Source organism: Electrona antarctica, assembly GCF_951216825.1.
Source record: "Electrona antarctica genome assembly, chromosome: 24".
Classification (NCBI taxonomy): Eukaryota; Metazoa; Chordata; class Actinopteri; order Myctophiformes; family Myctophidae; genus Electrona; species Electrona antarctica.
Window position 1 is genome coordinate 32,980,849 of NC_136803.1, and position 17,833 is coordinate 32,998,681.

General features: G+C 42.8%; 1 protein-coding gene across 2 annotated transcripts; it reads right to left on the reverse strand.

Moving 5' to 3' along the window:
- Window positions 1-439: 439 nt before the first annotated feature.
- LOC306916992 (uncharacterized protein) lies at window positions 440-12,720 on the reverse strand. Of its 2 annotated transcripts, none has more exons than XM_079495098.1 (3): window positions 12,590-12,720; window positions 7,918-8,052; window positions 440-2,268 (listed from the first exon to the last, which is right to left on the reverse strand). In XM_079495098.1, the coding sequence occupies exons 2-3, from the start codon at window positions 8,024-8,026 to the stop codon at window positions 1,058-1,060; spliced, it is 1,320 nt and encodes a 439-aa protein (XP_079351224.1). In that variant the 5' UTR covers window positions 8,027-8,052; window positions 12,590-12,720; the 3' UTR covers window positions 440-1,057. The 2 variants fall into 2 exon arrangements, with proteins under 2 accessions (XP_079351224.1, XP_079351225.1); XM_079495099.1 differs by lacking the exon at window positions 12,590-12,720 and adding an exon at window positions 10,680-10,808.
- Window positions 12,721-17,833: the final 5,113 nt, after the last annotated feature.

Sequence of the window (17,833 nt, forward strand, 5' to 3'; positions counted from 1 at the left end):
AATGAATCTAGCAAGATTAACCAGCTTTCATGAAACCGGTTAATCGCTGATCCAGGATATATTAAACCAGGATATCTGTTAAATCCCGGTTTAATCTCTAATCAAAGTTTCGTGAAACAGGCCCCTGGAAAAATATGTGCGTGGCATTTCTTTTTTAAAACAATGTTTTATCATATAGGAAAACTATTGGTGGAGAGGTTTGTGTAAACCATGTTATGCTTAGCTGTGATTGGACCATAGCAGTTTGAGGAGGGGCTCAATTAAAGGCTTAAACGGCACTTTGTCCATGCATTCTTACCGATGCATTATGATTATGTTGACTATTCCGTGAATCAGTCTTAAACCTAGAACTCTACCCTACAGGTTGTTAGTGGAAATTATGAAGTTGTGTTAATAATAATGCAATCAAATACATGAACCAGGAACACGGGAATAGTTTAGAAGATTGTTTATTAAAGAAAACAAAACTTAGTTCACAGGCAGGGTGGCAGGCAGATAAACAAAACTAAATCACAGTGCAAGGCAGAGATGATGCCCCAAAGAAGCAATAAATGACCAGGAAACATGTCATTTAATTGAACTATTCACGAAGATCTATATTTGTAATCATCTGTCAAATCAAATATGCTGTTAACTCGTTAATACACAATTGACATGGATTTGTACAAGCAAAACAACATTTTATTGATATGATAATTTATCTGCTAAATCGAAATGCATGAGAAATAAAAAAGGGAGAAAAAATGAATATTTTTCAATTAATAGTTTAAACTATTTGGGCAGTACCTCTGCAGACCACTAGGAGGTGCTCTGAGGCCCACAATGTTGAGAATGGCTACCAGAACCAGTGCTTCGCAAACATTTTTTAGCTCGAGACCCCCCCAAAAAATGTAATACCTGTGACCCTTAATAATTGGTATGCGACCCAAACATGTGCCAACCCAGTGTTTGTGGAACACTGCTTTAAAAACCATAGTCACGCACAATTTCATATCAAATATTATATCTATAAAAATTAAAAGTTAAATCCATATAGGAGGAAAGTATTCCTGCATCCCTACTCTCTAGTGTGAATGATTTGGTGTTGTTTGAGATGATTTTTTGTAGAGAATCGTTTCCCACATTCATCACAGCAGTAAGGCTTCTCTCCAGTGTGACTTTTTTGGTGGCTTAAGAGATGGCACGCAAGAGCGAAGTCTTTCCCACATACGTCACAACAATAAGGTTTCTTTCCAGCGTGGAGATACTGATGGGCTTTGAACGCGTCAAGACGAGCATAAGCCTTACCACATGTTTCACAGCTGAACGGCTTCTCTCCAGTGTGAATTCTCTGGTGTATTGTGAGATGAGAATTTTGGGTGAAGCTTTTCCCACATTGGTCACAACGATATGGTCTTTCTCCAGTATGGATGTACTCATGTATTTTTAAACCCTGAGGCGAAGAAAAAAACTTCCCACATTTACCGCAACCGAAAGGCTTCCGTCCACTGTGAGTTCTCTTGTGGACTACAAGGTGAGAAATAACACGGAAGGTTTTCCCACATTGGTCACAGCTGTAAGGCTTCTCTCCGGTGTGAGTTCTCTTGTGGACTACAAGGCTAGAACTCTCAGTGAAGCTTTTCCCACATTGGTCACAGCTGTAAGGCTTTTCTCCAGTATGGAGCCTCTGGTGTTTTTGGAGATTCGACTTGTCATTGAAGCTTTTCTCACATTGGTCACAGCTGTAAGGCTTCTCTCCAGTGTGAATTCTTTGGTGTATTTTGAGATGAGAATTTTGGGTGAAGCTTTTCCCACATTGGTCACAACGATATGGTCTTTCTCCAGTATGGATGTACTCATGTATTTTTAAACCCTGAGGCGAAGAAAAAAACTTCCCACATTTACCGCAACCGAAAGGCTTCCGTCCACTGTGAGTTCTCTTGTGGACTACAAGGTGAGAAATAACACGGAAGGTTTTCCCACATTGGTCACAGCTGTAAGGCTTCTCTCCGGTGTGAGTTCTCTTGTGGACTACAAGGCTAGAACTCTCAGTGAAGCTTTTCCCACATTGGTCACAGCTGTAAGGCTTTTCTCCAGTATGGAGCCTCTGGTGTACTTTTAAATCTCTCTTTGTAGTCCATCTCTTCCCACACTGGTCACAGCAGTAAGGCTTCTCTCCAGTGTGAATTATTGTGTGTATTTTGAGAAGATAAGATGAAGTGAAGCTTTTTCCACACTGGTCACAGTAGTGGCGTCTTGGTTTAACAGAGGGCAGGGCAGGACGGGTATCTGAGATAGAAAATGTAGACATGATAGATTCAGGTCAATCACTCAACTATTCTACTACAGAGACTATTTTTCACAGATAGACTATATACAATGTAGTGAATTGCAGCTTGGTTAAAAGCATGTTCTATGCGAAGGTTTATTTGATTAAATTAATGAAAAACTGGAGGTTATATCGTAAGCAAATGCTCACTTGCACTATTTACATCACCACAGTTATTGCTAGAGATGTTCCGATACCGATACTGGTATCGGGTACTCGGCCGATACTAGCCTAAAGTACTCGTACTCTGTATCGGAACCGGGGCCCGATACTTTTAGACGAGTACTATAACATTCAATTGACACTAGGCTGAACGCTCAATGCAACGGGAGCAAGTCTGACCCAACACGGCAGCAAAATGAGCAAAGCGCCCAAAACGGCTGATCTACAAGCATAAATGACAACTGACAAGTGTAAAACGGAGATCCATCAGCATCTATTAACACTCTCCTACGTCACGTGCCTGTGCGCGATGAGAATGGATGGAACGGGAGCGCGCTTCTGAGAGTTTTGGCTGTTGACACTGACAGCTGTCAACTCGGCTGTCCGCTGGACGTGTTCGTGTTCGTGGCTTGTGAGAGACAATCAGGCGTAGTTTGTAGCCGTAGGAGTGACGGGTTAACACCACACCATCCCCGAAGTGTGTGAGGGTTGTGTCCCCGACGGAGCGTTGCTGCTCGTCCGACGCCCGGTTTCCGCTGGCGACGTGGACAACACCGTGCGGATTAACCTGGAGGGCTCGATGAGGAAACGCTAACCGTCATCAACTGTCAGTAAGGGACCGTGACAGCGCTCTGACCGTGACAGACTGACTCGTTCTTTTCTTTGTGTGGGGGAACGTTCTTAAACTGTCTGATATTGGGGCTGCATGCCGGAACATTATGGCTGCGCCGTATTGGTTCACATTTGAGTGACGTGGGAACGGAACATTGTTTGAACATTTGAACAAGTTATTATTTGATTTTGGGTTTGATTTCACTGTTCACTGAACATAGCCTACAATACACTGCTCACTGGTATATGAAGTCCTCTGTCTGTGTGTGTTTCCTTCTTGAATCTGTGTGGTATTTGTGTGTCTACTGTTTGTTCCAGGGGTTGATATATGTATTTATCTATCCCTTGTACGGTGGTTGGGGGCTGTTATTATTGTACCTTATTTGTCAGACTGGGACTCTGACTGGCACCCCGACGCGAGCTCGCCCCCCAAACCGCTACAGTTTATATTCGGCGGGCGAATCAGATGAATAAATTATCATTTTGATAGTTATAGTTGTCCTTTCTACTTGTAGCAGGAGCACATTAAAAGTATTTATTTCATTTATATCAGACCACCAGGTCCAACAAAAAGTACTCCATGAAGTGTAGATTTGTGTCTGTGTATATTCAGCGGGCAGCATTATTAGATTAATAAATGAGCATTAATTAACCTACGTTGCGACTCTCTATTCGACTTGACGCAGCCCCAGGTCATTAAAAGACGAGTTCCAACAAAGTAATCCATGACTGTATGGATTGTAACACTGCTACCCCCCGCCGCCCTCTCTGTTTCACACAAATTCACACACACCCCTCGCTCAACAGGAAGGGGGGGTGGTACAGGGATACTCATGTCCCCGAAATGGAATTTCCGTGTCTTAAATCTCTCTCACCTTTCTCTCACCACATATGAATTTCATGCTATCTCAATATCACAACCAGTCCCCCTCACCCTCATTGTGCTCTATCGCCCCCCAGGAACCCTTGGGAACTTCCTGGAAGAACTAGACTCTCTGATCAGCTCGTTTCCGGAGGATGGCACCCCCCTGATTCTACTGGGTGACTTTAACCTACCTACGGCAGAGAAGTATCTTCCCGTTACGTCCCTCCTATCCTCGTTTGACCTCTCCCTTTCTCCCTCCCCTCCCACTCACAAGGCTGGTAATGTTTTGGACCTCGTGTTCTGCAGAGCCTGCTCCCCCTCCATGCTCTCTGTTACTCCCTTAATTAGGTCTGATCACCACTTCATAACCTTCTCCCTCTCTCTCTCTACTCTCCCACCTAAACCTACTCACCCTCCGACCGTCACCACCCGACGCAATCTCAAGTCCCTAAACCCCTCCTCCCTCTCATCCTCTATTCTCTCCTCTCTACCCTCCCTGGAGTCCTTCCTCTCTCTCTCACCCGACTCCGCAACCACATCCTTCATCTCCTCTATCTCATCTGCATTTGACCAACACTGCCCTCTCTCGACCAGGCCAGCTCGCTCATCCCCACCGGCCCCCTGGTTATCTGAAACCCTCAGATCTGAACGAACACCTCTCAGGGCAGCTGAAAGGAAGTGGCACAAGACAAAGCTACCAGATGATCTCTCCCACTTTCACTCACTCCTCTCGGCCTTCTCCCTCTCACTAACCACTGCTAAAACCTCCTTCTACCACACCAAAATCCAATCCTGCACTTCTAACCCAAGGAAACTCTTCTCCACCTTCTCCTCCCTCCTTAAACCCCCTCCCCCCACTCAACCCTCATCCCTCACCGCGGAGGCCTTTGCCACCTACTTCGAAAAGAAGGTTGATGATATCAGTAGCTCCTTTACCCCCCTCCCCCATAAAGAAGCACTCGACTCAACCAATGCTAACCATAACATACCATGCATGTCCTCCTTCTCTCCTCTATCCCCAGCCGAGGTCCTGAAACTAGTCACATCCACTAGACCTACCACCTGTCCTCTCGACCCCGCCCCGTCTCCAATCTTCCAGACCATCGCACCTGACCTGCTCCCCTTCATCACCTCCATTATCAACACCTCATTAACCTCAGGCTGTGTCCCATCTGCCTTCAAGTCAGCCAGGGTATCACCACTCCTCAAAAAACCAACTCTTGACCCCTCAGATGTCAAGAACTACAGACCGGTATCACTCCTTTCCTTTCTTTCCAAAACCCTTGAACGTGTTGTCTCTAACCAGCTTTCTCTCCATCTCTCACAGAACAACCTGCTGGATCCCAACCAGTCAGGATTCAAGAAGGCACACTCCACGGAAACTGCACTCCTCGCAGTCACAGAAGCACTACATGCTGCCCAGGCTGCTTCCCACTCTGCAGTCCTGATTCTCCTAGACCTATCGGCGGCATTTGACACAGTGAACCACCAGCTGCTCCTAGGCACCCTAGCTGATCTAGGCATCGGCGGGACGGCGCTGAAGTGGTTCTCCTCCTACCTCTCTGACCGGACTAACCAGGTTTCTTGGAAAGGTTTGCTATCATTCCCCCACACCCTCCAAACTGGGGTCCCACAGGGATCTGTACTTGGTCCCCTCCTCTTCTCACTGTACACTAAATCCCTTGGCACCATCATCTCTGCTCACAATATATCCTATCACTGCTATGCCGATGACACACAACTGTTTCTATCCTTCCCCCCCTCTGCCACCCAGGTAGAAGAACGCATCACTGCATGCCTGGCTGACATCTCACAGTGGATGTCTTCCAACCACCTCAAGCTGAACCCAGACAAGACTGAGCTTCTGTTCTTCCCAGCTAAGTCCTGCCCTATGCGGGAGCTAACTATCTCCGTAGACAACGCCCTGGTAAAGTCTGTCCCGACAGCCAGGAACCTTGGTGTTGTCCTGGACAGTCAGCTCTCGTTCAAAACACACATCACAGCTGTCACTAGATCCTGTAGGTTTACACTCTACAACATACGACGAATTAGACCGTTCCTCACCCAGGAGTCAGCCCAGCTCCTAATCCAGACAACAGTCTTGTCAAAACTTGACTATTGTAACTCCCTCCTTACTGGCCTACCGGCATGTGCACTTGCACCTCCAAATGATCCAAAATGCCGCAGCCCGCTTGGTCTTCAACCAGCCAAAATTCTCACATGTCACCCCCCTTCTCCGCTCCCTCCATTGGCTCCCGGTCGCTGCCCGCACAGAATACAAAACTCTGATGCTGGCATTCAAAGCAACCAAAGGCATGGCCCCCCCATATCTCACAAGTATGATCGTACCCTACAAACCCTCCCGCGCACTCAGATCAGCCAACGCAGGGAAGCTGGAGGTACCTTCACTAAAAACGCCGGGACAACGCTCCACATGTCCCAAACTCTTCTCCCTTCTGGCTCCAAAACTATGGAATGCACTTCCCATCACAGTCAGAACTGCAGCCTCACTCCCAATCTTCCGCCGTAGTCTGAAAACCCACCTCTTCAGACTCCACCATGGCCCGTAGCACTTGCCCTAGCCTAGCCCCTTAGATAGCACATTATGTAGACTTAGATAGTATTTTAAACAGACTTATAGCTTGTTACGTAGACAGCTCTAGAATTGCACTTTATGTAGTCATAGCACTTTATAGTACACATGTATAATATATTATATAGTATAGTATGTATAGTTTACATAGATACTCCACTGTTACGTTCTTAGTCTAGGCATGATTCATGATAACTACTTTTTATATATGTGATGTATGCCATGCTTTGTTATTGCTTAATGTAAGTCGCTCTGGATTAAGAGCGTCTGCTAAATGCCTAAATTGTAAATTGTATAGGCTACAGAGAGGGAATCTTCTTGTAGTTATACCGGTAAGCACAACGTCCTTAAAATCCTTAAAAGATATAAAAGCCAAAGTTTATTTTTCACCAAAAAACAACTGTTTTTTTCTTTGCGACAATACCCCCCGCACATCATCTGCAGGGACCGTGTGACATAGGTGGGTCTCGAGCATAATGAAAGAAAGGCACGGTCAAAACGTTTTTCTTTCAAAACGATGATAATAGTAGGGTGTGTTGTGAATAGAACAATTTTATTTTATTGCTAATAAGAAAAATAAATAACATTTTGGAATTTTACATTTTTTCTAAATCATTTCAGGCTATTATACAGAAGCCGTGTGTGTGTCACACCAAAAGTGGTGACCTATAGAATCGTGTACATCACGTTGATTGCCTATGCGTCTCTCTCTCTCTCTCTCCCCCCCCCCCCCCCCCCCCCTCCCTCCCTGGTGTGTGTGGGGGGCGTGGGGAGGAGATTAGTTGCGCTGCCCTCGACAGTGATATATACTTCTCCAGTAGCGGTACAGAACCGAGAGTGCTATACTTCTCCAGTAAGCGGTGCAGAACCGAGAGAGTGACACATTCTTTTGGATGTAAACTGCGCAGCTTTTAGCTTTTTTGATCGGATTTGCGGATCAGTGAATTTTGCACGGCCGATCGATGATATTGTGGTAATTTAACATTACAGTATCATTAGAAGTACAAGGCATGACAATGAAATTAAATAGGAGAAAAAAGGGGGTAAAATAAGTGGTTACTCAACAAAAATAAAAAGTACTCGTATCGGTACTCCGTATCGGCGAGTACTTAAAATAAAGTACTCGTACTCGGTCTGAAAAAAATGGCATCGGGGCATCTCTAGTTATTGCATAACTTCCAGTTGCCTTTAAGTTAATGGCAGGGTAGCCTGAAATATACCTATGGTTTTCTGGGCATAGAGGGGTGGACCATCTCTCGGCTGAGATATTTTATTTTTTATTTTCTTCCTCCTATAAACAAATCTGCACAGGCTGCCCTGGGAGCAATCATAGTTGCGGTGTCACATTAAAGCAGACGGGACAACTTCAGTACATACCTATCCTGTACAACTTTACTACAGGTTGTAGCATTGCATGAAGCAGTCCAGGTCCCTTGTCCATCTCTCTCTGTTCCTCTGGTATCGTTGAAAGTGTTTTGGAGGACATCTGTCTTGTTGCAGTAGATCTCTGGTCTGTGGAAAACACAGTAGCAAATGTTCAATTAAGGCATCATTCAGCAATATATTATATATATATAATATATATACACACACACACATACATATACACATATATACATATACATACATACATACAACATGAAATTCAACTTCTAATTTTTTTGTTTTTCTGGGCTCCTCTATGTAGTCTTCTATCCCCACAAATACCCAATTTTGAACAATCAGGATTTCTCATCATAATTGGGGTTTTTGAGTGGTGTAAACCACTCCTACAACTGGCTTTTTTGTGCAGAAAAAATGAGCATGGTTGCTATGTTCACCCTGTTCACAGCCGTAATGAAATCACACCCGGGTGAACAGGGTGAACATAGCAACCATGCTCATTTTTTCTGCACAGAAAAAAACCCCTGTTCACCCGGGTGTGATTTCATTACGTCAGACATGATTTCATTACATCAGATAGGGCTGGGCGATATGACGATATATATCGTATAGATGATAGAAAATGGCTATCGTTCTCTATCGTTTATATCGTTGTGTCGCAAAACAAGCGTTGCGGCAGTATTTTACGTCACAGCGCCCAGCCACGCTGTGCTGTTATTTCATAACATGCATGAAGGGAGATGATGGCTGACGAGATTCAGAGCAGAGTAACACTAAAGTAACCGGCCATTCACTGTTATAAATGCAGGTTTCATGTTGGGTCAAATTGATAAACTGCGTGATTCACGCATGTTTTACACAGTTGAACAATTGAGCTTGTCCGTCGGGTGCAAACTACTTCTACTTCTTTCCTCTTACCTGTCTTGTTTTATTGTTCCAAATAAATTATTCCATTTGAAAAGTCCTTAATTCAGCAACAGCTTCCAACAACAACACAAGACGCTAACTTAAGTTGTGATCATCAAAAAAAAAGGAAAAGAAAAACATCCACTCCCATACGCACAGCTGGGCATTGGAGAGTTGACGACGCGGTCGCGTTGTCTCTCACTCTATAATATATTATAATGAGTCAAAGATGGGAGGAGAGTAGTTGGGATGAGGCAGAGAAAATTATTTGCATACACAGCGCCCCCACCACATCAGGACATTGTGGTACTGCAGCTAAAACTGCTTTAGAAGCCAGACGAAATTATATGGATTGGTTACATCAGAGTGGTGATTTGGGCTCAAACCATTAGAAATACGTATGAGGGAAATAAACAATATGATATTAAATATTAAAAACAGTTTTAAAATGCATGTTCCTTTATCACTAAACACACAGTCCTGGTGAATGAATCTATAGACCACTAAACACATTAATCCTGGTGAATCTACTGTATACAGTATGTGAAAAGGTGTAGTGAAATGGCTTTTCTTTTTTTTGGGCATTTTATATTGTAGTTTCAGCCTCAGACGGCAGGATCGTAGTTTCTGAACCAATCGGAGCGTTGCATCCCTCCAGGCTATGGGACGTAGGTCCAGCTCATGCACGACCACATGCATGCTTATGCAGAGTGGTTTGTTTACAAAGTGACAGAGAGACGGAGGCAAAGATTTTTTTCTAACCTGTACACAACCTGTATATTTAAGTGTGATCATTAAGTTTAAAACGAGTAATACACTGTCTGGATGTCATATTGAATGAGATTTAAAACTGAATATTTCTGTAATCAAAACCAGACGGCTGTGCAGGAAGGGGTATCAAATGGGTGAGCTTCATTTTTATTGGCTTGTATTGATGTGTATCTCTAGACGTCATCACGCAGCATGTTTTTAAGGATGTAATTAATTTTAATTAACCCGTTTTTTGGTATCCATTGTTAGGTATGCCCATCTGATGACAACGGATATGGTCTAAACGTGTGAAAAACATTTTTCATTTCACTACGCCTTTATGCTCTGATGAAGGCTCTTAGCCCACGCATGTAAGCAATGCAAAACTAATGCTTGGAATGGATTCAGCATCATGAAAAAGACACGTCACATACAATTTTGAATATTTTGCCTTCTATAGGTTGTTAATTTTCATAATATGTGACCATACCGGTCACATATTAGGCCAATTATGAAAATTGCTCAACATATGCAAGTTAGCATCTGGCAGTTTCTACATGCTGGGAACCCAACATTTCTAACATAAAACGTTGGTGTACTCAACATGTCCGGGATCACAATGGGGATCTATGGGCTGGCAAGTAGACTATTTCGTGGAGGGGTCAGAATACATTTCGGATTTAGACTGTTTTTCGTCTCAACTGCTCATTGTGTGTAGACTTCTTTTAAATTAACTGATTCAGACAATAATTTAACTCTTGATAGCATAAAATTAAACCAAACGTTTTATACTCTTTTACTTTTATACAGATCTAATAACTAAGGGTTCGAGCCTCCTCTATTTGAGCGACCACATCAAACACGAGGTGGATGCTGGCAAATACTGCACAGGACAGGAACAGAACAAACTGCAGGTTGAAAAGGCCCTCAGCTCTGAACTCGGTAGAATCTGCACCTGGCTCGCTGATAACAAACTATCTTTACACCTGGGAAAAACTGAATCCATTCTATTTGGATCAAATAGTAATCTCAGCAAGGCAGATGGCTTCTTGGTTAGAGTGGGTGACAATATTATCACACGAAAAGATGAAATTACCTACCTACTACCTAGGTTCCATCCTGGAGGCAAATCTTTCCGGTGATAAAATGGCCACCAACGTAATCAAAAAAAGTCAACCAAAGAACAAGATTCCTATACAGGATCTCCTCACTGGGGCCTGTTCCACGAAACTTGGATTAACTAATCCAGGATTTAGGCCAAAACCAGGCTTTTTAAATCCTGGTCTTTACAGCCTGGTTTATTCCGTTCCATTAAAGCCAAGCGAGGCTTAGAATGGGCGGATTTAGCGAGCCAGGATCATAAAGCCTGGCTGAATAGACAGCCTGGCTTTTTGTCTCTAGACCCATTCGGTTGAACACAGATTTACTGATCCTTCTTCTTCATGGGGTATTATGGCAGTTTGCATCCTTAATAGTTGCCTTACTGCCCCCTTCTGTATATCTCAGTATCTGTACTAATCTATTCAAGACTTACTGATACAAGAACTTAAGCTTCTAAAATAAAAACTGCTGCTGTAATTAAAGAGAGAACATACTCTCAATAGTGGATAGACTGAATGATTAACTACCCCAAAAATATAGTTTACATTTTACCACTACTATTAACTTAAAACAGAATTCTTAATATTGTAAGCATAATGATATTGTCGCATTGTGATATTTGGCCATAACTCCCTCCTCTGAGGGAGCTACCTTTGGGGAAGGGGGTTGTTGTCCAGACAGGTAAACTGTGGGTCATGGGTTCAATAGTGGGTGAAACGTTACAATGGTAATATGTTGTAAAACAATGAGTAATGGTAGGTTTTCACTTTTACAAAAAAATAAATATATATATTATATAATATAATATAATAATTCTTCTTAACCGTGCACTTGCACGACAGCAAACCTATTCTGGGGAACATTCACTAAAAGCAGCTGATCTACAAGCTGTCATGATGTTGTGCAGCCTATATATTTTGGTTCTTTGATTTTATATAGTGCTTAAATTAGTCCTTTAATGCAGACCGATAAAAATAAGGCAACATAAACCCATAATAATTGAATAAGTGTGGAAAACATCATTGGTTTGTGATCAGTTTGACTGCTTAATGAACAGTAAAGACATCAGGATTAGGTTAAACCTGGCTGTTAGCCTGGTCCGGAGCAGGCTAAGTCCAAAGCATTAGTTTCCATGGTAACTAATGTAGCATCACTTTCATGAAACCGAATCAAGCCTCAACATATCCAGGTTAACTGGTTAAATTAATCTGGCAAGATTAACCAGCTTTCATGAAACCGGTTAATCGCTGATCCAGGATATATTAAGCCAGGATATCTGTTAAATCCCGGCTTAATCTCTAATCCAAGTTTCGTGGAACGGGCCCCTGGTCAACAAAAACACCTTGAAGACCCTAACAGGAGCCCTCGTACAAGGTTTCTTCGACTATGCATGCACCTCCTGGTACCACGTACAGCACCTCTAAGGCCCTTAAAACAAGGCTCCAGACTTCCCAAAACAAACTGGTCAGGCTACTACTTGGCCTCACTCCCCGAACCCACCTCACCTCTGCCCACTTTGACAGGCTGGAATGGCTATATAGTTGTGTATATTCGTACATCTCTTAATGTTTTGATGAATTGAAAATTCAACACACACACACACACACACACACACACACACACACACACACACACACACACACACGCTAGCAGTGAAAGCCTGGTGACGCGAGGGCGAGGCTATGCCAGAGCCAGCACCATATGCTTCTTTTGTGTTGGTAGTTGGTTGTAGCCCCGATACGTTCCCTCAGTCCCTACGCTCATACTCAGTCCCTATACGCTTATTCGGAGCTACAGAATTAGCGTAGGGACTGAGGAAACGTATCGGGGCTACGTTGGTTAGTTTAGGAATACCAGGCCGCGCATCCGTGACAACAAGCAGAAGATATTATTACACATTCATTCTCACCTGAAATAAAGAGTAAAGTTCAACAGCTGCTGCATCCACTGTGTCCACGTGCTGTTACGGGAGACGGCTGCGGAGGAGCGGAACGGCTCGGAGAGAGAGAGACAGTAGAGTAGAAGGCGACCCAAACGCCATTCCCACAAAGAAAGACTAAGGTGGAGTTGAAGCCTGAAAGGGAGAGAGGGAAGCATGGGGGGAAGCCCCCGAGGGGAGGCAAAATGTAAATTGAACAGTCAACAAGTAAATTTGAAATCTAATCTGGGAGGGAACCTCCGATCCGGATCCAATCTGCAAAACAAAGGGGAAACAGTACTGATTGAGCCAACTCAATTATTAGAACGAGTGCTTAAACTATGCTATAGTGCCCTCCTGTGGACAAAGTGGCACATGTCATTGTCACTAATGATTGACTGATTGATTGAAGTATGTATTGACAGTTTGCAGAATTACAGTACATTTCAAGTACAACTCAATACAAAAACTGTTCTGTGAGTGGACGACACCATAAAGCATTACACTCACAATAGGGCCCACCATTTTTAATTCATCAAAACATTTAGAGACGTACGAATATACACTTCTATATAGCTTGTAGATCAGCAATTTTTGCTATTATTTGAATCAAAATCCTGAATTATGTTTTACTATTTTCCAATTGGAATCCCGAAAAGTAACATTTTTATTTAATTTCAAATATACTGTAATGTTATAGTTATGTTAACATTTTAATACTACTCATTAAGCTACTAATTTGTAATGATGATGATAATAATAATTATAACAGTTACACACGTGGATATGGGCTAGAGCAGTGGTTTCTAAACTTTTTAGCCTGTGACCCATAGAGAAATTAGACGTTTGCCCGGGACACAAACTAGTGAAAATAACAGATCTACAAGTTCACAAAGCATCACCGCATTGTGAGCTTGTAGATAGGCTATTTTCACTACTTCTTAAAGGGACACTTCACCCCTTCTGCAACCAGATCTTATTTTAATGATGTTTGGGAGACAAGAAACACTTCCCTGGGGGTTTTATGTGGGTAATATGTGTTTTTAGTGTACAGTGTCAGTATGTCACAGGCCAGACAGAGCACTCTAGCCCACTGTTTCCCAAAAAGCTGGGTCGGGACCCATTTTTATTTTTTATTTCTTGAATTAATAAAAAAAAAGATCTAAGAAATTCCATAAATTAGAAAACAAATGTTTAAGTTCTTTAAGTCGTCTTCCATAATCTTTTAAGGCTTCAATCTTTATTCGGCTTCGGCCCCCAGACCTTCCTGAGCTTGGTCCGGTACCGGTCAGCACCCCGCACCTGTGACCAGAACGGTTAAAGACCCTGACAATGAGTGATTTTACTCGAGTAAGGAGTCAAAAACGTACATGACCTGTCAATGCGATGATAACCCAGTCTGGCTCATTGAACAACAGGGATTCACAGTTTGTATACATGCACAGACATCTTGCATGTCACATCCTCACATGAGGGTCTGTTGATTGATTAGGTCAGATAAAGAGCTGTAGAAAAAGTCATTACTGTCTAAGAACAGCACTAGGCATAGCTGAGCAAACAAACGAAGTAGATAATCATGTGAGTTCTCACTAGACATGCAGTTCCAAAGTCCTGGAACAACATCAGAACATGCATGGCTCAGGCATCCAAATTGAATCTTGTACAAACTCTACTGCGCATGACTAGACACATCTGCTGACTGAGTCAGTTAGTTATTATTGCGTTCCCCCTCCAGTCTGGAGGACTGGTTAACCTGTGAAACAGGTTAACCAGTCCCAAGATATCACAGTGGATACGCTGGTGTTGGTGTTTCTTCAGAGGTCCTGGACCTGGACAGTGTGGATACGCTGGTGTACCCGCAGATGTTCTGAACTACGGAAACTCTCGTCACAGTTTACAGTGGTATGGTTTTTCTCCAGTGTGGATACGCTGGTGTACCTGCAGATGATTTGACCTAGTGAAACTCTTGCCACACTGTTTACAGTGGTGTGGTTTTTCTCCAGTGTGGATACGCTGGTGTACCTTTAGATCACCTACGCTTTTGAAACTCTTGTCACACTGTTCACAGTGGTATGGTTTTTCTCCAGTGTGGATACGTAGGTGTAGCTGCAGATGATTTGACCTACTGAAACGCTTGTCACACTGTTTACAGTGGTGTGGTTTTTCTCCAGTGTGGATACGCTGGTGTGACCGCAGTTCACCTAAGGTTCTGAAACGCTTGTCACACTGTTTACAGTGGTGTGGTTTTTCTCCAGTGTGGATACGCTGGTGTGACCGCAGATCACCTAAGGTTCTGAAACGCTTGTCACACTGTTTACAGTGGTGTGGTTTTTCTCCAGTGTGGATACGCTGGTGGTCCCGCAGTTGTTTTGATCTACGGAAACTCTTGTCACACTGTTTACAGTGTGACAAGCCGAAGCGGGCTTTCTTTCCTGTGTAACTCGGCTGATTTGTCTTTATTTCTCCCGCCAGTGCAAAATTCTTGGTTAACTGTTGATGACTGTTAGATTTAGGTTCATCTGTGTCTCTTGGTTTCTGGCTGGTTACAGAGCAGTCTATTTTCTGACAGGCTGCTGAAGGGATCTGTTCATTCCCCTGTGTTTGGCAGTAGAGGTTGTTGTGGTTCCTCTTCATGGGTTCATGGAGGAAGGTGGAGGCACAGGAATATGGACACTCAGAACAGGAGAGCTGAATCTGGAAATATTGGGGCTCACTCCTTCCTTCCATCATCAAATGCAGCTATAAATGGACTGTGATAAGAATGAGAGTTATAGGTTCCTCTGTTGGTATTGGACAATAGTCTTTTATACTATATGGCTCTCTTCTCTTCTCTCTTCACCTTCTGTCTCTCTCTCTTCACTCACTCGCGCTGTATCTATGGAAACTCCAGGAGAAACTTCAGGATACACTTCTATACTTCGCACTAAGATTAAGTAAATAAAAGTATAAAGACAACACATTATGTATAGGCTGACCAGGAGCTGATGTCTGACATCAGACACAACATAAGCTGTTGCCATGCAAGGCTAGAAGTGCAGATTTGCGCAGGCCGGCTCATCTGAGACACAACTGGACTGACCGTAGTGAAAGTTTCACGGCGAAATGTCCACTGCACCGCATTGTGTGAACTAGATCGGTGCCGGGCTGTAGAGCACCGAGTCAGTAACGATGGAAGTTGGAGAAACATTCCGCATCCGGCTATGCAATACCCGTGTACCTCCGAGCATACGCACATAAAAGCCAGCCGACCACAGTATAGTACTTTCAACTTACATACATATACATACATACATTACCTGTTACCCAACCAATATTGAAACATATCGTAATTACGTCACCATTGACAGCCAGTTATAACCCGACTTTAGTATTTACTTGCGCAAGCAGAGCGCGCAAGTAATGTGGTTTGTCCGGCACTTGAGAGTGACGTAATGAAGATATGTACCAATGCCAGGGTATAACTGGCTCTCAATGGTGATGTAATAAGGATATGTTTCAGTGTCGGGTGGATTAAAGGTAATGCCTCTATGTATACATGTATGTAATCTGAAACCTACCTTTATTACGTCACCATCGAAAGCCAGTTATATCCTGCCATTGATACATATCTTCATTACGTCACACTCAAAATCAATACCATGGCATACGCATAAAACAACCCAAGTGACCACAGTATACTACTTTTCAACTTACATATACATATATACAAGTACAACTTACATACACATACATACGTTACCTGTTAGCTAACCAATATGTTTCAGTGTCGGGTGGATTAAAGGTATAATGCCTCTATGTATACATGTATGTAATCTGAAACCTACCTTTATTTCATGTCACTCATTGGTGTTTGAAAATTACCTGCCCAGTCAACATCAGTCACGTGACTGATGTTGATATAAGGGAGGTTATCACATACTGATTACTATCACCTGATGAAGGCCGTTCACGGCCGAAACATTGTGTCTTAACATAAAATCATTTTTCTTTTGTGTTTTTGGGGCTCCCATATGTGTTTTCTATCCCCACAAATAACCAATTTTGAACAATCAGGCTTTCATATCATATGGGTGCTTTAATGGAAATTGCTCTCAGGAACAGCTCGACTGATTTTGGCCTCATCGTGATGTCATCAATGTCACCCTACTTTGTATAATTCCACCTCTTCTTCAGTCTTCAGTTCCAAATTTGCATTTCCACTTTGTTTACAATGTCCACCATTGTTGATTTTCCAAGCTGGCATGGAATGGAAACAAGCCTGGTTTTATCTAGCATCAGTATTATAATGACTCAAATATTAAATAATCTGCATATCAGCAGTGAACAGTGGGTCATGGGTTCAATAGTGGGTGAAACGTTACAATGGTAATATGTTGTAAAACAATGAGTAATGGTAATATTTAGTAGTTTTCACTTTTACAAAAAAAATATTATAATATATGATATGATATGATATGATATGTCAAGGACCCCCAAATTGACACTAATTAGCCAGCGGACCTCCATTTGAAAAATATATGCCAGGGCCCCCCATAAGAGAAGATTTTGACGGCTCTAGCGGTGATTCTCAACCCGTTTAATTTCAAGGACCCCCAGTTTGACATGCATTAGTCTACGGACCCCCATTTAAAGGAGAATTCCATGCTAGAAGGCTTTCTTACCTTTATTTGTAGTTGTTACGTCCCCACCAAAGAGGTCCGCAGGTGTTATTTTGTGCAAAACCTCCTTATTGGCTATTTCCCCTACCATAAGCCCTAAATGAATTGAATTGAATGGGGCTATCGGGTGTTGTGCTAATTCGCTTATTTCCATCGCTCAAAATTATTATTATTTTGTATGTATCCTCTCTTCATATTGTAAATAATATCCCAAGCGGCACACTTTACTACTTATTTCGATGGAAATAAGCGAATTAGCACAACACCCCATAGCCCCATTCAATTCAATGCAATTCATTGAGGGCTTATGGTAGGGGAAATAGCCAATAAGGAGTTTTTGCACAAAAAAACACCTGGACCTCTTTGGTGGGGACGTAACAACTACAAAGAAAGGTAAGAAAGGTAAGAAAGCCTTCTAGCATGGAATTCTCCTTTAATGACATTTCTATCTCTGGGACCCCAATTTATATTGTAAAATCAATGTTATTTTAACTCTGAGTTACAGACCCATAAGGGTCCATTTGGTTCCAAACTATCATTTAGCTGGGGACCCCCTGGAACTCCCTCAGGTACCCCT

Excerpts from the sequence above, each read along its gene's own strand:
- LOC306916992 (XM_079495098.1), bottom strand. The coding sequence starts at position 8,026 with ATGTCCTCCAAAACACTTTCAACGATACCAGAGGAACAGAGAGAGATG. Across the intron at positions 2,269-7,917 it reads AGTAAAGTTGTACAGGATAG|ATACCCGTCCTGCCCTGCCC; the intron begins GTATGTACTGAA and ends TTTCTATCTCAG.